A 20,968-nucleotide genomic window follows, 5' to 3' on the forward strand; every position below is an offset into this window, starting at 1 on the left:
GGCCCCGTTGGCTGCCCACCCCCGCGGGGCCGGGACAAGGGCACTCACTGACGCCCACCCCTTACCCCTCCCTGCAACCCCTTGGCCGGCCCCTGCCCAAGGCCCCGCTTGGCAGCAATGCCCGGGGGTGCTGGGCACACGCGTGTGCCGGTTTGCACACCCGCTGATCACAGATGTGTGTGCTCCCTTCACAACACATCCTCCCCCCCGCCCCTGCCTTGTCTTGAGCCCTTTGTGCACATCAGTGAATCGTACCCCGGGGTGGGTATATATAGACCCCCAACGTATGTGCACATACAGGCATCCCTTGCACACCCAGCACAGCACTCCCCACCTCTGTGCACACACACACACAGAGCCCCCCCAGGCCATGCCTATGCCCCCTTAACGTGTGCACACACACACATCTGTGCACACATTCCCCTCCTTGGGTCTTGGGAGGGTCCCCACCCCATTTTATATCCCCCCCAACACAGGGCATCCAGCCAGAGGGGTGCAAAGCCACCACTTTTGGAGGTCCCCTATGCACCCCTCTTCCCCGCTCCCCAGCATTGCCCAGCCTTGGGGAAACTGAGGCACAGAGGCTGCAGGTACAGCTGGGTGCTCTCCCCACGGCCCCAAGACTCAGGGTGTGTTTGTCTGCATGTCTGTACGTTAGGAGGGAGGAAGAAATGCTGTTTGTGTAGGTGTGCGCCGCGTGGGCGCTGTGTGCCGGAGCTGCCGCACCGGAGCTGCCGTTGGCACCATGCGTGCTGCATGTGCACATCTGGGTGTGCACATGTGTGCCCACGTCAGCCCCCTCCCTGCCATCGCAGCACATGTCACAGCGTGGCTGCAGGGGCGACAGCACCACAGGTGCGACAACAGGGTGCAGCCTGGGGTCCTCATGCGTGTCCAGGGGTGGTGAAGGGCATTGGGCTGTGCCTCTGCAGTGCTGCACCCTCCTAAAGCATACAGCCCCAGCCATGGGTCCCCAGCTGAACTGGAGCTGGTGCCTGGCATGGCCAAGGTTAACTCTGCTGAAGCCCGGCAGCATGGTGTGGGGAAGCTTTAATTTAATGAAGTGTGAGGCTTTTTATGGGCTTTTAATTACGTGGTGATAATTAACATTATAGGCCGCTGGGTCCCGCTGGTGCCCGGCTGGCCTGTGCCAGCTCCTGTCTGTTTGTAAATAAATGCTGCGGGCCACACGGTGCCTAGCCCGGGGCACCTACCTCCCACGGCGGGGAGCAAAGCCAGACCCAGCCCTCAACACACTTGCCAGGGTGGGGATTTGGTCATAACATGCTGCAAAATGTGGGGAAGCAAGGGTGTTCTCCCCCTTTCCCCTCTGCTAGTAACACCCCTATCTGAGCAGAACTGCCAGTTGGTAGCACCAGGCTTGGAGAGGGCAGGTACAGGTAGCAGTGCCACACTTGTGCCCCTCACTGGAGCCCAGCCTGGTCCGGAGCAGCCCCTCCCCCTTGAGCCAGGGCTAATAAGAAGTAATCCATCAGGCAGTACCTGGGCATCCTGCCCACCTGCCAGGCACCCGATGGATTTATCACCCAGCACCTATGCAATTTCCTGCCCTCCTCTAATCAATAAGGATGAGACAGGGGGCAGTGCCAGCTCCCCTGTGCAGGTCACGATGGCTGTAGGGAGATGGCAATGCCCCATGAGGCAAGTCCCAGAGCAGGGTCAGCACCTCTCCCTGAATCATCTTCCCCCTCCCTGTCCCAGGCAGGGGCTCAGGCTCCACAGCAGGATGTGTGTGCACAGATTAAAGCATCTGGGTGCCCCGCCCTCTGCAGAACCGGGAGCACTGAGCAGGATCGGGGGCGCCATACCCCATAGCCAATAGGGCCAACAGCCAGCTGTTCGCCCCCAGCCTCACGTAGGGAACTCAGGCATCCAGGCTCCCCTCCCCCACCCCATCCCATTTAATTTTTCCTAATGAAAGGCAGGGAAGATGGCGGGGAGCTGGGGCACCAAGGTCGAGGCTGCCTTTAATCAATCCCTGCTGCTGGCTGGGAGCCCAGAGGAGCTGGCGGAGGAGCAGCTGAGGGCTGCAGGAGGAGGGAAGCATAAGGAGGGTGGGTGCTGGGTGCAACCAGGGGGCTCCCAGCAACCATTTGGGTCTCCCACTGCTCGACACTCCCTGGGACCCCTGCTATTCCCTGCCACTAGCACCAAGAAAAGGCACCATGAATGCACTGTGCTGCCTGGCTGCTGCCAGGGCTGTGCCCGGATCCTGCCAGGACAGCTTTAATTCTCTGCAGGAGACACCCCTCAAAAAAACACCCCAGCCACCTTCCAGCGTGGGGCACCACCACCTCCCTGCCTGCCAAGGTGGGGACACTGAGGCTGGGGACATCCCCAGGCTCAGGCTGCTGAAGGCACTGGGTGAAGGAGGGTGCAGGGAGCCGGGAGGGGGAGGGGGGGATGCCCTACAGCTGGGTGCTGGTGACGGCACTCACTCCATGCACCAGCACAGTGGGGCCCAGCCCGCGAGTGAGCAGCTCCAGCTGGTGCAGGTAGAGAGGGTAGAGGCTGGTGTCAGCTGGAGGCCGCGGCAGGTAGAGGAAACGCACGGCTGGCGCAGGGCTCTGCTCCAGGACAAGTTTGTTGGCGGCACAGACATACTCATCTGACACCTGGGTGGTGTTGGCAGGGAAGTTCACCGTCCCTTCCTCCTCCTCTCCAGCAAGCGCCGGCCCTCCCGGGGGGCCCCTGGGGGTTTGCCAGTGCAGACGAGTGACAGTGTCCCACGGCACCAACTGGATCTGGGCTTGAATGCGCAAGTCCTTGAGGAGCTGGCGTAGCTTCTCCTCCTGGGCATGAGGCATGGCACCCGCCTCCACGCAGAGGAAGAGGCGCAGGCGCGCCCGGCGCCAGGCCCGTGCCATGTTGAGGACGCAGGCCATCTGCAGCAGGAAGAGGCTGCAGGTGTCGGCGTAGCGGGCGCTGTCGGGGCGCAGCAGGTTGACGGGCCAGACGTGGATGGTGGGTGGGGGGCTGGCAGCCCTCCGCAGCTCCCAGGCCTTGTCCAGGCTCTCCAGCTGCCGGGCCAGCAAGACATTGCGAAGCATCTTCAGAGCATCAGCCACGATGCCCACATACTCCCGGGGTGACAGCAGTTTGGGGGCCGTGGGTGCCCGTATTGGGGGGAAGCTCAAGGGGACCTCCTCACGGGCACTGGTGAAGGCAGGGTGCCGGGCCAGACCGTCCTGCGGTGCCTCATCATCATAGAAGCCCAACACCAGGGTGTTGGGGCGCATCCCGCCTGCCAGAGAGACCATGGCAGCCCCCTCAGCAGAGCCGGAGGGCCCTACCAGTGCCCCCCAGCACTGCAGGTGTCAACAAACCCTACCTTGGCTTTATCATTGCTCACCCCGGTGATTCCAGACCCCTCAGATGCCCAAGAACAAACTTGGCCTTAGCAAAGCCCACCCAACACCTCTCCAAGCTCCATCTTGGCTCTTATACTTGCTTATACCAGGTGCTTCCAACCCTTTGGTGTTGCCCATCCAGGTGTCTTCAACCCCTTCAACACTGACACCACAGATGCCACCATGTTCCAACTCGGCTTTTGCCTGTCCCATCTATTTGCCTCCAAACCCCTTGGCACTTCACGCCTTGCAGGGTCAAGCAGGGTGGACCCTCACCTGTACCCAGCCCAAGAGCCACTCACCAAGGCCAGAGGTGAAGAGGAGCTGCCGGACACCGTGCCGCACCGAAGGCGCAAGGGTAAGGCTGACGAAGGCCTTGACATTCAATCTGTCCACTAAGCTCAACCATGAGTCCTGCTGAGGCTGCAGTGGGTCTGAGGGCAGCATGTCTGGGGAACGACAACAGCATCAGGGGGTCAGGTACCTTGTACTGGGGACTTCCCTGGTGTCCCCACAGCATGGCCGCCACCCTGCCTCCACACCAGTGCCAGCCCCCGTGCCCAGCCCCGCACCCGTGAGGCAGGGAAGGTGGAGCAGGTGTTTCCAGCCAGAGATGTAAAATTATACAGAAATACACAAAACACACCCAGGCGGTCCCATCCCCCCTCCCCAATTGCAGGCCATTAGTCACCACGGCAACGGCGGAGGGGGGCGAAGTGGGGAGCAGAGCCCAAGCGTCCGCTGCAGTGGGGACAGGGACGGCCACGAAGTAGGACAGGGAGCACGCATGTGCACACCAACACGCATCGGGGGCAACAGCCTGAAGCAGGTGGGCACAGAGGTACGAGGTGAGGATGGACGCAGGCACAGACGTGTGCAAGGTTCCCTCGTGCCCACACGTGTGCTAGCTGTGCATAGGCATTAACCTGTGCAATGGGACAGTGCTGCACAGGGGCCCAGAAGAGCCTGGGTGGCATCTGCACACACCAGCACAAACGTGTGCAGGTGCCCCACGCACACATGCAGGGACAAAGACTCGAGCACACACGTGTGCAAGCTTGTGGCACACATGTGAAAGGTGTGCAGAGAAGGCACGGGGCAGACACAAGCCACCTAAGTCCTCCACAGCAAGTTAAGCCTAAGTGTGCCCCAAATGTTCCCTTGCTGTGCCCCCTCCTGCCCAGTCAGGAGCTGGGCAACAGTGTCACCCTAATGATCCCTGGAGCCCAGTACCAGGAGCAGTGCAGATTCTCACCCAAGTCCTGCAGCTCAACGTGGCCCAGGACATAGAGGCCACTCTTCTTGAGGTCATTGACAAAGTCAATGAGGCGGGCACTGCCCCGTGGGTTCTGCACCATCAGCAGCATCTGCGGGCGCCAGAACTTGACGTGGTCCTTCCGTACATCCAGCATCAGCAGGTACTTCCGCACCTGGAGGGAGTGAGGGTAGCAGGTAAGGAACTTCCCTTCCTTCAACAAACCACCCATGGAGGTGCCACTAAAAGGACACACTGCCTTGGCCACAGACACAGCACCCTGCGCTTGCCAGCTCTGCACCCCATCAGGGGACATCTAAGGAGGATGGGGCTCACCTGGTGGAAGATGAGGGCCTGGCTGATGTAGCCCCAGGTGCTGCTCGGTGAGAGGTAGTGGAGGGCGAGGAGGAGGAGGAGGAGGAAGCCTAGGCTTGCTGAGGCTGACACAGGGCTGATGAGGAACATCATGACACAGCAGCCCGCGATGCCCAGCAGACATGTGTGCCAGGTGAAGTACCGGAAGGTAGGCCTGGAGAAAAGGAGATACCTGCCACTGCATGGTTCCCACACCAGCTGCAGGGCAGGCATGAAAAAGGAAGCTGCACAACACACCACAGCAGCACCCCCCACTGAACCCCACTGTGCCAGTCAAGAGCATGTTGGGAACCCCAGATGCCTGAAAGACAGAACAGAGTGAAGCTGGTACCTCCCTGGACATGGGGCAGCCGCTTGCTGGCAGCCCCTGTCAAAGAGGGGCAATGATGTTTGCGAGGCTGGCACTGCCCTGGCAGACCCAAGGGGGCAGGTAGTGCTGGGCAGCGTGTGGCAGCGCTGGCAGCTGCGTGCCCGCTCGGGCTGGCACAGGGAGGCGGAGGCGGGAAGCTGTTATTTTCTCTAATTGTTGTTTTTGCTGAAAGGTAATTAAAATCCTTTTCCGCGGGGCTTAACGAAGACCTCAGTGTGAGAAGGGGATGGGCACCTCCAGATGCGGGCAGAGTGAGGGAATCATCACCACCCACCCCAGCAGCCTCCCCCCAGACACCGAGCCTGCCCTATCCACGCACAGTCAAGGGAGCAGAAAGGAGGAGGCAAAGCCCAGACTGGCTCAGATGCCAGCTTCTCCTCAGGAACAGGGTGTTCTGGGGCACCCTCATGACACTGCCATCCAGCCCGGATCAGGCATTGCCTATGGACCACCTTGGAGACTCTCCCTGCTTTGGTGTCACAGCACCCTGCAACGAGGGCAGTGGGCACAGCTCAGTAAGGGGATCAGGCTCCCTGCAGCTGATCTGCCATGCCACTTCCCCGTTAAATTTGGGCAGTCTTGCCAGGCCAGCCCCACAACAGGGTACCCCGTACCTCAGACTAGGGCTGCCTGCCACACACACTCCTCCTTCCTGGAAGATCTTTTCTGCTCCCCCCCCACCTAGGATCCCTCTCCTCCTCCTCTCTCTGTTAGTTTAATTAGCACTAATGGAAAGTGGGTTCCATCACTGCCTGGCAAGCTGCCCGAGGGATGCCGGGCGGGCACAGGCTATAAATTACCTCTGTAAAGCTTAAGAGGGGGGAGGGTGGTACCCCAGGTTTATCTCACACACTCAGCAAAGCAGTGCCATGGCACGGGGACTGTGCCAAGTCAGCGCAACACTAAGACCTGTCCCCTTCTCCCCTTCCAGGGATGGAGGTCTCTTTGCTCCCATTAATACCCAGGAAACGAGTGCTCAGCATCTCTGCCCTGCAGAGCTGCAGTGGGCATACAGATGGCAGGGGAACTGCAGATGAGTGGGTAGACAAGGGCTTGGCCACCATCTTAGACTAGAATAGGGTAGAACGGTTTAGGTCGGAAGGGACCTCAAAGATCACCTAGCTCAAATCCCCTGCCATAGGCAGTGACACCTCCCACTAGAACAGGTCACTCAAGGCCTCATCCAACCTAGCTTTGAAATTGTCCAGGGAGGGAGCATCCACAACCTCCCTGGGTAACCTGTGACTGTATTTTACCACCCTCACTGTAAAGAACTTTGTCCTAAAAATCTTGAAGCAGCCTCCCTCCCCTGTGATAGTGGGTACCTGAAGTTTGGGGCTGATGCCCATTCCAGTGCCAGACAAGCCAGGTTGACAGTGGCATAAACAAGCAGGAAGAAGGTGGTCACAACCCCTGCGATGGTGTTGAGCTTCCCAGAGAAGAGCACCAGCTGCAGAGAGAACAGGGTAAATGCACCCTCCTAGGATGGCTCCCCCAGTACATGCCTGAGCTGTTCCTGCCAAGTCTGGGGCACACCACAGGTAGGAATGCCTGCCCCTCACTGAGATTTATCCTTCTTTCACGAGCTCAGGGAGGGAAGGACAGAGCTGCAGCAGGACATCTGGGCAGGAGGCTCAAGGGAAATACCCAGGGGCAGGGACACACACTAAGTTTCATGAAGCCCAGCACAGTGCCAACCCACTTTCACACAGTGAAGGGAGCATCGCCAGCAAACTCACCTGCACCACCAGCCAGGAGAGGATCACTGCCATCACTGGATTCCCACTGGCAGATGTCTTCTTGGCCAGTGCCAGTGCCCGGCCTGCAGGCAGAAAGGGGAGGTTGGGCTGGGACACACCCATGGGCACCCACAAGCTTGGCCACCAGCCAGGAGTCCTGCACCCACCTCAGGTGCTGGGGTGAAGGCAAACACCAGGGTGATCCAAATGGGCACACACCAATGCACAAAGCATCACTCACACACCAAGAAGGGAGCTCCTTGGTGCCAAGGCTGGTCCTTGGTAGGGATAACCTGCCAAGTGGACTCAAGTGGGTGTCAGTGCACTCCAGATACTCACCAAAGAGATCATCCCGAGCTAGGGCATAGAGGATGCGAGATGCCCCAATGAGGTTGCTCATGGCTGCAGAGAGGGTGGCAGCATAGATGCCCACAGTGACCAGAGGTGGGAAGATACTGATGTCACGCAAGAAACCGTAGTCCTTCTGCAGCAGGGTCCTGGAGACAGAGATACACACCTGCCTTGGCTCAGGTCACTCAGCACACCCTAGCGCTGATGGCCCTGGCAAGGGGATTGGGTGGCATACCTGTCACAGGTGGCACACATGAGGAAAGCCAACAGGTTGTAGACAAGGTAGGTGAAGAGCACAGCAGAGATGGTGCCCCGTGGGATAGAATAGCTTGGGCGCTTCAGGTCCCCTGTGAGCAGGAGTGGGCAGAATTAGGGCCCATAGGCAAAACACCACTCTGTTCTCCCACAGCCTCAGCTCCCACTCCTTGTGCCACCCAGCCCAGCACCCTCTGCCCATACCTGACATGTTGGAACCTGCCATGATGCCTGTGCAGCCGTTGAACATCACCGCAAAGACAGAGCTGAAGCTCATCATCTGCCCGGTGGTGTAGTCCACATCGTACCCACCTGCAGGACACATGGACACAGGCTGTGATGGGCTGTCTGGGGTGGCCTTTCCTCAATACCCCCATACTCAAACCACAGCACCTGCTTTGTGCCCACAAGCTCCCCTCACCCTCCAGTGAGCCCCTGCCAATGTGGAGGTGCCAGTGTCACGATGGGTGTGGTGGGCAGTGTGGAGAGAGCGCCTCCTCACCCCCCAGGTTGGCTCGCAGGGTGGCAAGGGAGAAGCCAGTGAAGCTGCCATTCCTTGTCTCAGAGCCGTTGGAGTTGGGCAGGAGGATGGACACCTCGATGGGCCGCGTTGCAAAGAAGCTGATGAGGATGGTGCCCAGAACGCCTGCGACGATGAGAAAGATGAGGAAGGTGGCCTTGGCGTAGATGGAGGCACCCACGAGGCATACAAGGAGGCAGAGGGCCAGCAGGATAGTGCCGTAGAGTAGTTCATACCAGTAGCTCTGGGGCAGGACATGGATGCCTGTGCCTGCTTTTTGCCCTGGGCAGAGACAAGACAGGATCAGTGGGGCTCAGTGTGGCCACTGGCAGCAGCTGAGGGCCACTGGCATTGTGCCAGGCATGATGAGCACCAACTCACTAGCCAGAGGGTTGGGTAAGCTGTGCTAGCTGTGTCAGGCATGGTGCTTGGCACACCTGGCAGGGTGCTAGGGCTGCTTGGGTAAGGGACAACTGCTGTCCTCTGCCACCACATGTGGGGGTACTTACCAGGAGGGATCCCAAAGCTGTCCACTACTGCCTCCACCAGCCCCAGCACATAGAGGGCACTGCCACACACGTTGGCTAGAAAAAACATGATGCCAATGCTGCCCCCAAACTCCGGTCCTAGAGCACGGCTGATCATATCTTGCCTGAGTCAAGGGAAAACGTCAGCAGCCCAAACCACTCCTTCCTCCCAGGGCCACTGGGTCATCACCCGATTTTGGCCCACTTGCCCTGCCCCAGCAGCACCACAGCAAAGGATACAGTAGGCTCCTCCAGCATCCAGCGCCCCATTGGTGGCAATGGCACACACAGACAGCACCGTCATGCCAATGATGAAGTATGCCACCACAAACATGATCAGAGCTTGGTACAACCCGGCATGGCCCACCACAAACCCTGGCAAGGACAGGGTAATGGTCAGTGTGCCCCTTAGCTGGGCATGGACCACTCCCAGGACAGGGTCCTTGGGCACGGCCACTGCCCAGAGGTCACCACACTGAGTCATGTGGGCTGCTCCCATCCCCATGCCCACAGCTCCTCTCTGACATGATACCATCCCCTTCTCTGCCGAGGTGCAGATGTCCCCATGTGGGGAGCTGCTCCCTCCCACCTGCAGCAGCACCTAGCGCTGTTGTGTCCCCTGCCTCAGGGCATCTCCATCCTCCAGCTGTGCTGGCTCAGGCTTGGGCACACCCTGGGCACAGGCAGTTTAGAGGGCACACCTACAAAGCAATCAAACAGGGCAGGGGCTCTACTGCCCACCCAGGCCCGGGGCACTGTAGGGGAGGGCACCAGGACTACCTTCAGCAGGCAGGGGCTGCCTTGTAGCCTAGCTTGGGAACCAGGAACCGACAGGACTCCCCACAGGGTTCACATGGCCACCCTGCTTGCTGGCAGCAAAGCAGGAAGCAAAAGGAGGCCCAGGGTATCCCTGCTAGCTGGGGCACCACTCCCTGTTGTGTGTGTGTCTTTGAGGATAGGGCACTCAGCGCTCCCCGCAGGACCATGCCCGGGGTTTTGAGGCGAGCCTGGCGCCGCGGGCAGGACAGGGTTGTCCGCAGCCACAAGGAGATGCCCATCTCGGCCGCAGGCCACAGCCGTGACCGAGAGCAGCAAAAGGGGTGGTGGGGCACGGCAGGGGCACGTAAGAAGCCCTCGGGAAGACAGACTGAGCTCGGGGGCGCCTCCTGCAATCCCTGGAAGGCGGTAGAGTGCCCAAGCGCCAAAAGCCGGAGTGGAAGGGGGGAGGGAAGTAAAGGGGTGTCCTGGAAAGCAGTGCGGGGAGAAACAGGAGGGGCTGCTCGGCCGGGAGATCCAGCGGGGGTTGGAGGCGGACGAGAGGCAAAGGCTGCAGGGGGAGGCAAAGGCTGCAGGGGGAGCCACGGGCCCCGCCACAGCGGGACGGTTCCTCTTCCCAGCAGCTCCCTCCCCCTCCGCCCCGCACTTCCCTTCCAGCCCGGCGGCCCCCCCGCCCTAACACAGCCCCGGTGGGTGGGTGCCGGTGCCCGCCATGGGGTAGCGGTCCGGAGTCAGAGCCGGTGCGAGGAAGCCAAGCAGGGGAGTGAGGAGGGGGAGAGCAAAGGCAGGGAGCGCTGCGGGCGTGCTCTTCTCCCCGGGCAGGGAAGGGGTTTGTAGCCCACCACGGGCCCTGCAGGCACGCAGCCAACTCCCGCCCCAGGCTTTTCGTGGGCGGAAAGTGAAAGAGGAAAAGCCTTCCCCGTTCCCGAACCAGTGCAAGCACTGCCTGCCCCAGGTCGGGCTGGTCCATCTCTCATCCAGGGCCCCCAAAAGGGCTGCTACCTCCCCCAGTCCATGCCCAGCCTGCTCCCCTAGTCCTCCCAGGTTGCCTAGTAGCAGACTCAATCCAAATTGCACAGGCAGGGGGTAGAGATGGGTGCCTGATGGGGAACAACAGGGTCCTGCCCTCAGGAAACCATGTAAATCTAGCAGAGAACTAGGTTGCTGTACTCGGATGTGGGAGTCTGGCACTGGGGGATGCCTGGGGAGCAGCTGGACCCTAGCACTGGGGGCAGGGGGACACACAAGGGCAGTTGAATCCCATTTAGGGAAGACAACTGGGAAGGCACAGAGATCCTGACCCAGGGGTACTAAGGCTTCAGACTAAATTACTGTCCTTCGGGTACAGCAGGAGTCCTGGGGAGACCGGAGGAGTTAGGAGGGGGGACACAGCACTGGGACCCCAGCCTAGGGGGAAACTGAGAAGACACTGGGACTCCAGGCTGAGGGCCTCAAGAGAGGGCAGTGGGGCCCCAGACTGGGGACACTATGGTCAACACTTCAGTGGAGCACTGGGGACTCCAGAGGGAGACTCAGGAAGGCGATGGGAGGACACTGAAGACCCAGACTGAGGGAGCCTGGGGGGGAGCACTGGAATGTTAGACTGGGAGCTTGGGGGTAAGTACCGAGAGGGCAAAGGGAGGACACTGGGGTTCAAGACTGGAGGGTTTGGGGTAAGCATTGGTGCTACGGATGCGGGGGGCCTCGGGAGGACACGGCGCTCCGGGAGGACAAAGGACCCAAATGGGGGGTACTAGGCAGAGCTGGTGAGCCTCAGGGGCCCGAGGCCGGGAGGGGAGACAGGCGGCACTCACCAAGGCGCAGGAAAAGGACGACACTGAACATGGAGAGCAGCGTGGGCACCACGACGCCCAGGAAGGTGGGCAGCTTGCGGGGGGTGGCTGCGGCGGCAGCTCGGCCCCGCTCCTCCTCGCCCGAGCCGCCGCACAGGCGATACGTGAGCAGCGCACTCCTCTCCGAGCTCGCCATGACCCCGCAAGGCCCCGGCCCCCACCGGCCCCGATACCCGACCGGCCCCAGCCCCCGCCGCCCCGCCCACCGACCCGGGCCCGACCCGCTGAGCCCCGCCCCGGTCTGACCACGCCCATATCCCCCAGGGGGCCCCGCCTCCAGACCCGCCTACTGCCCCGCCCCCGACCCGAAGCGTACCCCTGTAATAGTCGCTCCCCTCAACCCCAGAGGTGTCCCAGCCTAACACGCCTATGCTGGCCCCCAGCGACACCCCGATCCCACGGATGGCCGCTGTTCTCTCTGCGTTTCCCCGCTCCCGGCACTGAGCACTGACCCCCGTGCCTTCCCGAGGCGCACGTCATTGCTCCTGGAGCCCCAAAACCAGCCCCGTGCCATTCTCCCCGACCTCCCCAGCAGCCAGCACCCCAAAGCTGACCCTGGTACCTCTGAGCTTCCCCCGAATCCCCTTAGGGACCCCTGTACTGCTCGCCCCAGCCCCCTCCGGTGCCTATTCCCCCGCCGGTGGCGGCCGGGCTCTGCTGCCCGCGCCAATTACCGGACAATCGGTGCCCCCGGGGCTGCCTGCCCCCCCTCTCCCCGCCGCCGGGGCTGGGATCTACCCAGGCCCTGGGGTCCCACTGCCGCGAGCGCCTCGCCAATTAGGTTAATGGGATTGGCACCGACACCGGGGCCGGGACGGGGGGGGGACACGGTGAGGCCAGGGAGCGAACCCCACACCGGCCTTTAGCACCCATGGTCCATCGAACGGCTGAACCCCGAACACAAGTCGGGGGGATCTGTGCGGACACACCGTGGCGGATAGTGCTGAGTCCGTGTGTTCCCCTCCAACTCCTCCGTCGCCCGTGGGGCGGGGGCGCAGCGTGGCCCCGCGGTGTCCCCACAGCCGAGGTGGGAGCCCGGCGGAGCCGAGGCTTTCATCTGCGGCGGGCCTGTCGCCGTGCCAGCCGCGGACAACGCCGAGCCTTTGATGTGCCACTGAAGCGGCATTGTCCGAGCCTCGCTGGCACCATCGAGGCCAGGGTGGGATAAAGAGCGACACGGCCGGGGCTGCGGGCACGGAGGCGCCCCTGGCCCTAATGGGGACAAGGATGGTGGCACAGGCACCCTTCGGCCCCTATGTGGGGATGGGGACACGGACAGTTCAATGGGGACAGAGATCGTGCTGTGGATACTCCCTAAGGAGGAGAGAGATGGGGACACGGACACCCTCTGTTCCCCCAGGGAACACGGGGACACAGGCATCCACCCCTGCACCTTAACAGGGGTACCCCCCGAACGGACACAAGGACCTGGGAACCCTGCCACCCTCTAACAGGGACAGAGACGGGGATATGGACGCCCCTGCTCCCTAACAGAGACACTTCCTGAACGAACATGGGGACCCAGGCACCCCTGGCCCTTACAGGAACAGAGATGGGGGCAGGTGAACTCGCTCTCCAAAGAAAGGTGATGGCGACATAGCCGCACCCTGCCCTGCTGCAGGAGTGAAGGCTTGGGCCCATGGGCACAGAAAGATGGCAGTAGGGGCAGGAGGGTGGCACGGGCAAGCCAAAAGCGTGGTGCCAATGACAATCTGAGATGCACGCATGTGGAGGATTCTCTCCAGCTGGGCAGGTGAGGTTAGTCTCCCTCATACCTAGCCAAATGGCCCCACCTGCTCCCCCTGCCCCAGGTGTCCTCGCGGAGCACGACCCCTCTCCTACACCTCAGACCTCAGTGCGAACACGGGGTGCTGGGAGGGTCCCCGGACACGAGGTCCTCCGGGACAGCTGCCCGGGGCGACCTGTCCAGCCGGAGTTGTGCTGGCACGGAGAAGAGGGACCATGCGCTCCGTGCTCTCCACGACCCAATAATACACACCACACCCCCTCCATCTGCCTCGGCCGCTCTCGGACCGCTGCCTGCCTTTGAAGCCCCCGGCGGGTCTCCCACGCCCGGCCCGGGCCCCCCGCGTCCCGCAGCCGCCGGTGCGTTCCCACCCGCCCGCTGTCACCCCCGCCCGGGGCCCGTGAGAGGGAGGGTGGCGAGGCCGGGGCTTGGCGTGAAAATGATCAAGGGCCGCGGGCAGCGCCGGAGCACAGCGCCCGTCTGATGCTGCCCGCTCGGAGGCCCCGTCGAACAAAGGCGGCATTGAAGCCCCGGCTGGGCCCCCCCCACGCCCCCCGCCCCGAGCTGGCATCTTGGCGCGACATTAATGAACTCGCCTGTTTGTGCTCCCCACCCTCCCGGCCCCTTCTCTCCTCCCACCTCCCGGGGGGCACCTTATATATCCATCCCTGTTTACCCGCCTTGGGCATTTCGGGGGTTCCCCCCTCTTGCCCCCCTTTGCCCGCTCGGGGATGGAGCGAGGAGAGAAGAGGACGTGGGTGTCTCTCCTTGGGGTCTGCCTGGTCCCTCCCGTGCTGCTGCCGCTGCTGCCTTTGCTGCATCTGGTAGGGGGGGCCCCTCTGGGCCAGGGGCTGTATCCTATGCCGGCCAGCGTCCTGCAAGGTCAGTGGGGCACGGGGACGGGGGCATCTTTGAGGGAGGGCTTGGTTCCACTGAGGGTGGCTGTAGGAGCCAGGACTCTGCAGTTTACACTCTGGAACAGAGAGGGAAGTGCAAGCAGGATGTCCAGTTCCCTGGCAAAGACTCCATACACCTGTTGCCTGGAGTGGGTGGCAAATGGTGCTTTTATCATTCAGGACATTAGGGTTGCAGGGAGTAGTGTGGTTCGTGCCCCACAGTCACCATCTCTCTCTCCAGTCCTGGGGACCTGTTTCAGTCTTGAGGGGCTCTCTGCCAGGGCATGCCAGCAGGAGGGCTACTGTGTGTGGGTAGAGGTGAGCACAGACACAGGCACACATGTGCATGCACATACAGGGCACACCCAGGACTAAAGGCACAGGGGCACACAGACGTGGACACATGAACATGCAGACTCCTGCACACAGGTCTGGACACGCACAAGTAAACACCCAGGCCACAGGCATAAATGTGCACAGAGGTGCACACATTGACAGCAGTGGGCACTTCTGTCCAGGTTCACACCCTTCTACATGCCCATGTTTGCATGTGTGCATCCATAGGATCTCCATGTGCAGCAGGCACACACACGCCCAGGCAAACACCCTCCCTACACCATGTGCCAACCCCAACAGTGAGTGACATTTACACCTGTCACCCTAGATAATGCCAACAAGTGACAGGTAGTACCCAGTTGGCTCCCACCATAGAGATATTGGGGTACTGAGTGGGGTGAGGGCCAAAGTGGGGGGCAGTGGTGGGGACACTGGGGGCCTGACTGCCCTGTGTTTGCCTGGCAGCACTGTCAAGTCGGGGGACACTGGTGCTGGAGGCAGCACTGAGGAGTGCACTGCTGGCTCTGGAGCGGGCACTGGCTGAGCAGCAGCGGCAGCGAGGGGCCTGCGGGCTCTGTGCTCCCTGCCTCTTCCCTCCATGTGCCAACATCACCTACCACTGCCCACGTAAGTCTTTAGGCTCCATTGCCCCATCCCCATAAGACTCTATTCAAATAGAGCCCATGGTCGCTATCCAAACACCACCTAGAGCCCAGGAGACCCTACACAAACATGGGCCTATGTCTGGAGACTGCCCAAATATCACTTCGGGTCTCCATCACAGCACCACCCCACTTCCAAGAAACCCTGCCAAAATGACACCCCAAGACCTGACCCAAACAGTATCACCAGCTTTACCCTACAGGCCATAGCCTGGGCAGAAAACAATGCTCAGGCTCCTCAAACATCCTAATTGGTAAAGATGCTACCAAAACTCTCCTCAGGGACCCTACCCAAGCAATTTCCATCCTTCCTAGAACCTACCCAGGCATCTCCTGGAGCCCTGCCAAAAACATTGTCCAATTATTTGTCTCCTCCCCAGAGATCTCCCTCAAAACATACCCCAGGACCCAGGAGACCCTATAATACCTTGCCAACACCACAGTCTCATCATGCCCCTTTCCCATATGCTCCAGAGTGGATCCCCAGGGTCACCTGAGTGGAGGTGGGCAGGGAGGACAAAGAGATGCCCACAGCCTTGCTGTCCTTGCAGCACCAGCCGTGCCCCTCACTGTGCCCCCAAGCTGCCAGGACCTGCTGGAAGCCCAGGCACTGCCTGAGCTGCCCCACCGCAACTGGGCACTGAGCCAGGCCTGTGCCCCCTACCAGCAACTATGCCCTCCTGAGGGGGGCCAGCAAGACTGCACTCCACTCAGTGCCCAACTCTGCCACCATCGCCTCCAGGAGTGCCGTGAGTGGGCATCCACATGATCTCTGGCTCCTTCCAGAGAGGGGAGATCCTGCAGCAACAAATAGGGCATCCCCAAGAGATGCCTGAGATTGTCTGGAGGGCAGCTGGGACATTGGGGTGATAGGAGGTGCTGGGTTGGGGTGAGGAGACCAAGGAGCTGTGGGAGGTATGGTAGAGTGATGGGGAATCTCTGATGGGATAGGAAGATGGAAGAGGATGGAAGAATCTGAGTTGAGATGGGGAGATTTGGAGAATGATGGCACTGGGACTGATGGAGCAGATTGGGAAAGACAGAATTTTGAGGGGTGATGGGGAACTGGGGGTGGAATGGGGGCAGTGGGGGAATGAGACAGGGGAAGTGATGGAGAGACTGGGTCACTGGGGATGACAAGGACACCTGGGGTGGGAGACAGGTTCTTGTTCAGGATGCTGAGGATCTGAGTGGATCCGGGGAGAACTGGGGGCAGCAGGACATGGTGATGACTATTGGGAGGGGGGATGTCCTCACGTGCCGTGACAGCATATCCTCGCAGGGATGGCAGCTTCAACCCTGGGCCCTGATGTACCGGCAGAGGTGGTGATGCCAGGTGAGCTGGAGCAGCAGCATCACCCCTCCACCACTCTGACGGGTGACCCTGGCCCCCTAGTTGCCTGCTGGGCCGGGGGCAGAGGTTAGCGTCGGCAGCTGTCGGGCCGCAGGGTGCCCCCTGCCCGCCGCCCGCTCGCCTCCGTGAGCACGATGAGGCTTGACAGCGCACCCGGCACGGCCTGACCCCCCGGGGTCACCCGCCACCCCCCTCTATCTGCCATGGCCGTCCCGGCACTGCTGTGCCCACCTGGGAGAGGGGGAGTCCCAGCAGTGCGGATGCAGGACTCCCCTCTCACCCCAGCTTTGTTCCCCAGGGAGCTGTGGGCACCGCGGGGGGGCCCAAGCCAACGCCACAGTCCCCCAAGGACGGATCATGGGCGGCAGTGTGGCCCCTCCGGGAGCCTGGCCCTGGCTGGTGTCAGTGCGGCTCCGTGGGGAGCTGATGTGCGGAGGGGTGCTGGTGGGGCACTCCTGGGTCCTCACTGCAGCCCACTGCTTTGCTGGGTACGGTGGCAGGTGCAGCAGTGTAGGGACACTGTCCCTGCAGGAGCGGGGCAAGGGGTGACAGCCTTTTTCTCTCCTAACCTGCTACCTCCCACCCCACCAGGAACCAGAATGAGCTGTCGTGGACAGTGGGGGTTGGAGAGCATGAGCTGGACAAGCCAGGCGTGGGCAAGAGGGCAGTGCCTGTCCGACGCATCCTGCCTCATCCTAAGGTCAGTGGAGGTGGGCACCCACCTGACTCCCTGTGCAACATCTCTTCAACACCCTTCTGTCTCTTTCAGTTTAACCCCAAGACGTTTCATGGGGACCTGGCACTGCTGGAGCTGGCAGTGCCTCTGGCCTCGTCACCCACTGTCAGCCCTGTATGCCTGCCCAGCGGCCCTGGGGAGCCTAGTCCTGGCACCACCTGCTACATTGCTGGCTGGGGGTCCCTCTATGAAGGTGGGTGCCACCCCATCTCCTACAAGATCTGTTAAGCATCCCCTTCAGTACCCTCTCCAGTGCCCAGTGTTACTGCATGAAGCCAGGGCAGGGGGATGTAAAAAAAGAGGGAGGTGCTCCATCATGGAGGACTCCCTGATGGGTGCCTTGCTCAGCAGAGGGGCCAGCAGCCAATGTGGTGATGGAAGCACAGGTGCCACTGCTCAGCCAGGAGACATGCCGAGGTGCCCTGGGCAGAGACCTGCTCACCAGCACCATGTTCTGTGCTGGGTACTTGTCTGGAGGCATTGACTCCTGCCAGGTAATGCTTGGGGCGGGGGGGCTGCCACAGACAACATATGAAAATCTCTCGTGGCATGTGGTGCTGGGCATACACCACAGCCCGGCAGCATGGTCACGGTGCCATCTCCAACCAGTGTGTTGGCATCCCCCTTCAGGGTGACTCGGGGGGCCCACTAGCATGCCAGGACCCCTCCTCACACCGCTTTGTCCTCTATGGCATCACCTCGTGGGGTGACGGCTGCGGCGAGCGGGGCAAACCAGGTGTCTACACCCGCGTCGCTGCCTTCGTGGACTGGCTCAGCCTCCAGATGGACTGTGAGTGCCACCGCCCGTACCAGTGGGCTTGGAGGTGCTCAAGGTTCCGTGGGGTTATGTTGCCCCAGCAGGTAGTTCAGCATCTCATGGCAGCCCTGGTGTCCTCGCAGCTGCTCCCGGCAGCCGGGAACCGAGCTGCTTCGACCTGCTGGCTCTGGCCCAGCTGCCTCCTGAACAGCAGCCACTCGAGCGTGCCCGTCTCTGCTCCTTCTATGCTGGGTCGTGCCGAACTCCCCAGGGTCGGGCCACTTGTGCTCGCCTAGCTGAGGAGACCTGCCATGCCAGGACTAGACGATGTGGTAAGCCATGATGTCGCTATGGGGCAAAGGCAGGGGTAGGGACCTCGTTTCTGGTGGCATGGGTCCAAGTGCGGTGGTGGGACCATGACCCTCCTGCTGCACTCACAGAACTGCACTCCTACGCCCAGACCTTGGTGGATCTTCTGCACCGGGCTGGGGACTTCATCCGCAATCAGTTCGACTTCTCCTTCCTCACCCGCACCCTGCCCCAGCTCCTGGGCAAGATCTATGGACATCTCTTCCCCAGACGTGTTCGCAGGAGTGCCCCAGGTACCCTCCTGGGCTGGGTCACCCTCTGCCTGATTGGGGTCCCATCAAATCCCCCTCTGCCAGTGACTGGGACACCAGCAGCCTGCCCTGGTACTTCCATAGGGCTCTCCTGTGCCACATCTGTCCTGTCCCCTTCTTGTGCCCACAGGCCCAGCTGTGGCAGGGAGCCAGCCCAGCCCTACAGCAGAGGCACCCTGGAGGCTCCCTACCAAGTAAGGCACAGAAGGCCACGGCAGGGCTAAAGAGTTTGGGCATATGATCCAGTGGGCACTACATGGCTTTCTGGGGACAGCCTAAAGCATTGGGGTCCTGCTCCTCCTGCAGCTAGGGCATACTCAGAGGGAGCTTGACATAGGCCCCCAGGGTGCCCAGAGCACACAGGCCCTGCTGGTGGGCACGTGCCCTGTGGTGGTGCATGAGGTGGCATTGCCACCAGGTGCCTGCCTGAGCTCGCTCTGCGGTGCTTGCAGGTTGGGGGCTGGACAACCACCCCCCTTTGCAGTGCTCTTTAAGGACGTGGGGCCCCGGCTGCAGGACTGGGTAGAGGCACTGAGGACCATGGTGGTGGGCAGCACCTCAGCACCCACTCTGGACAAGGAGCAGCTCTCCGGGGAGATGTGGCTCTTCCTGCAGGTATGTGAGGATGGAGGGGCTAGAGGGAGCCCCTGCGCCTCTGGTGACAGTGCCACTAGAGGGGCACTGTCTCCTTCTGACACCTTTTGGGTCCGTTGTTCCCTATCCAATTATGGAGCTGGCATCTCCCACTCTGTTGGAGGTGACATCTCACCCCCTCTTGTTGAAACCCAATCCAAACAGGGCTGTGCCAGCTATGGATCTGATCTCACAGCTTAGGATCTGACCCTATACAGGCACAAAGATGTTGTTATGTCCCCATTGACTCACCCAGCACCAGCCCAGCTGTGCCCTGAGCTCTGCCGCTGTGCACCTGGACATACCCACAAGTGCCTCGTGGATGTTCCACTGCCCACTCTGTCCCCTCTTCCCTTGTGCAGGGTGAGGAGGTGGTGGAGGAACTGGTGGGAGAGGGACGAGCCTTCCTCACCCAGCTGCAGTTAGAGCTGGACCTTGGCACCCCTCTTGAAGCCATGGGGACACAATGGGCATCTGGAGAGCTAGCAGAGACCCCCAGGCAGAGGCGTGAGTCCAGGGGGGGCTGGTGCTGATGGGACAGCAGGATGTCCATCTGCTGGCCAGCTCTGTGCCAGGGCAGTGCCCACCTGCCTCATCTTCACTGCAGTTTTCACACCTCTCTCAGTGGCGGGGCCCGCACCAAGGGAGAAACGTGAGCTGATGCCCACAGAGCTGCCAGGGGTGATGGAGGAAGAGGGGGCAGACGCAGGCAGAGGTAAGTGCCTTGCAGCTCCCAACCTTTGCAGAGTGCTATGTGCCACCATGGACACAGTGGCAAGCTTGACCTCTGCTTTGCACCCCAGGCCCCATGGTCCCATGCCAGTGGGATAGCCCTTGGCCATATCCCCCTCCACAGGAGCCCTCTGCCCCTGCTCCCCCAGCATCTCTTGACCATGGGTGCTCCTCCCTGGGGTGGGTGGCAGCATGATGCCCCCACAATTTGTCCCTGATGCCCTGCCTCTGCCTCTCTCCTGCCTGTGCCCGGGCTGGCAGCCTGCCCTGGCCTCCACGAGTCAGCGGTGCGAGTGGGCACGGTGAAGGAGCTGTATGCCTGGGTGCTGCGAGTGCCCGAGGCAGACCTGGCCATGACCTTCCAGGAGGTGAGTGCTCCACCCAGCTGCTCTGAGCCCCCTACCCTGGCAGCCAGGCGGTGCCATCCCGCAGCCCGTCCCTGTCCTGCTGCGCCCCTGGCTCCAGTGAGACTGACTCACAGTGCTGCCATCTCCCTGCAGATCCTGGTGGACTTGGGCTCCAAAAACGCCAAGGGGCTGTACCGGGCGCAGGTGCGCGCCACAGTGGGAGGCCACCCCACAGCCTTCACTGGCCTGGTGGGGCTGGAGAGTGACTCACTGGCCCGAAGCATGCCAGGCCTCGTCGCTCTGGCACTTGAGGCACTGAAAACGTAATGGTGCCTCTGGGGCAGTGTGCCAGCATGGGAATGGGGTGATGGGGCAGGGCTCTCTCGTGTCTTTCCAACACAGTTTCCTTCCTAGCTCAAGATCTTCCACCCTTTCATCCCTCGCCATGCCACAGTTTCCTTCTTCCCACCAGCACTGCCCAGTGTCCCCAGGGCAATTGGTTGATGGCAGGCACCTGGAACATCTCAGCCAGGGATCATGGCCTTCCTCTCCCCTGGGACCCCCGCCTTGGCAAGCCCACTCCCGCTCCGTTTTCCCCAGGGGCACCTGGGCTGCTATTTATTTGTACAGAGAAGGGTTTATTTTTCAATAAAGAAGGGCTCTATTTTCCAGTAGCCAGTGAGTGTGACCTGAGTGCTGTGCCATGCAATGATGGTGAGCTGGGCACCAGTGAGAGGACTCGCCCTGGAGAATAC

General features: G+C 61.4%; 2 protein-coding genes across 3 annotated transcripts; one reads left to right on the forward strand and one right to left on the reverse strand.

Moving 5' to 3' along the window:
- Nucleotides 1–1,069: 1,069 nt before the first annotated feature.
- Nucleotides 1,070–11,545, reverse strand: SLC12A9 (solute carrier family 12 member 9). 2 transcript variants are annotated; one of them, XM_064164971.1, is made up of 13 exons: nt 11,355–11,545; nt 9,004–9,138; nt 8,746–8,883; nt 8,219–8,362; nt 7,921–8,028; nt 7,697–7,808; nt 7,450–7,607; nt 7,111–7,193; nt 6,697–6,821; nt 4,963–5,155; nt 4,627–4,801; nt 3,674–3,820; nt 1,070–3,265 (listed from the first exon to the last, which is right to left on the reverse strand). In XM_064164971.1, exons 1-13 carry the CDS (start codon nt 11,527–11,529, stop codon nt 2,430–2,432), a joined length of 2,529 nt encoding a protein of 842 aa, XP_064021041.1. In that variant the 5' UTR covers nt 11,530–11,545; the 3' UTR covers nt 1,070–2,429. The 2 variants fall into 2 exon arrangements, with proteins under 2 accessions (XP_064021041.1, XP_064021040.1); XM_064164970.1 differs by having other exon boundaries at nt 8,219–8,518.
- A 2,252-nt stretch (nt 11,546–13,797) lies between these two features.
- PRSS56 (serine protease 56) lies at nt 13,798–20,869 on the forward strand. The gene is made up of 17 exons (XM_064164901.1): nt 13,798–14,022; nt 14,838–14,999; nt 15,586–15,783; nt 16,317–16,357; nt 16,674–16,876; nt 16,980–17,088; nt 17,158–17,317; nt 17,476–17,618; nt 17,755–17,914; nt 18,025–18,213; nt 18,322–18,483; nt 18,632–18,695; nt 18,954–19,116; nt 19,497–19,653; nt 19,769–19,855; nt 20,128–20,234; nt 20,367–20,869. Exons 1-17 carry the CDS (start codon nt 13,872–13,874, stop codon nt 20,538–20,540), a joined length of 2,430 nt encoding a protein of 809 aa, XP_064020971.1. The 5' UTR covers nt 13,798–13,871; the 3' UTR covers nt 20,541–20,869.
- Nucleotides 20,870–20,968: the final 99 nt, after the last annotated feature.

This window comes from Pogoniulus pusillus, chromosome 26 (assembly GCF_015220805.1).
Source record: "Pogoniulus pusillus isolate bPogPus1 chromosome 26, bPogPus1.pri, whole genome shotgun sequence".
NCBI lineage: Eukaryota > Metazoa > Chordata > Aves > Piciformes > Lybiidae > Pogoniulus > Pogoniulus pusillus.

Bases quoted from the DNA above. Each gene is read 5' to 3' on its own strand.
- SLC12A9 (XM_064164970.1), bottom strand. From the start codon at position 11,529: ATGGCGAGCTCGGAGAGGAGTGCGCTGCTCACGTATCGCCTGTGCGGC. The intron at 8,519-8,745 runs GTAAGTACCCCC...GTCTCTGCCCAG, and splicing joins CAGCTTTGGGATCCCTCCTG to GGCAAAAAGCAGGCACAGGC. The intron at 3,266-3,673 runs GTGAGTGGCTCT...TCTCTCTGGCAG, and splicing joins CCTCTTCACCTCTGGCCTTG to GCGGGATGCGCCCCAACACC.
- PRSS56 (XM_064164901.1), top strand. From the start codon at position 13,872: ATGGAGCGAGGAGAGAAGAGGACGTGGGTGTCTCTCCTTGGGGTCTGC. The intron at 18,214-18,321 runs GTAAGCCATGAT...CTGCACTCACAG, and splicing joins TGCCAGGACTAGACGATGTG to AACTGCACTCCTACGCCCAG. The intron at 19,856-20,127 runs GCCTTGCAGCTC...CCGGGCTGGCAG, and splicing joins AGACGCAGGCAGAGGTAAGT to CCTGCCCTGGCCTCCACGAG.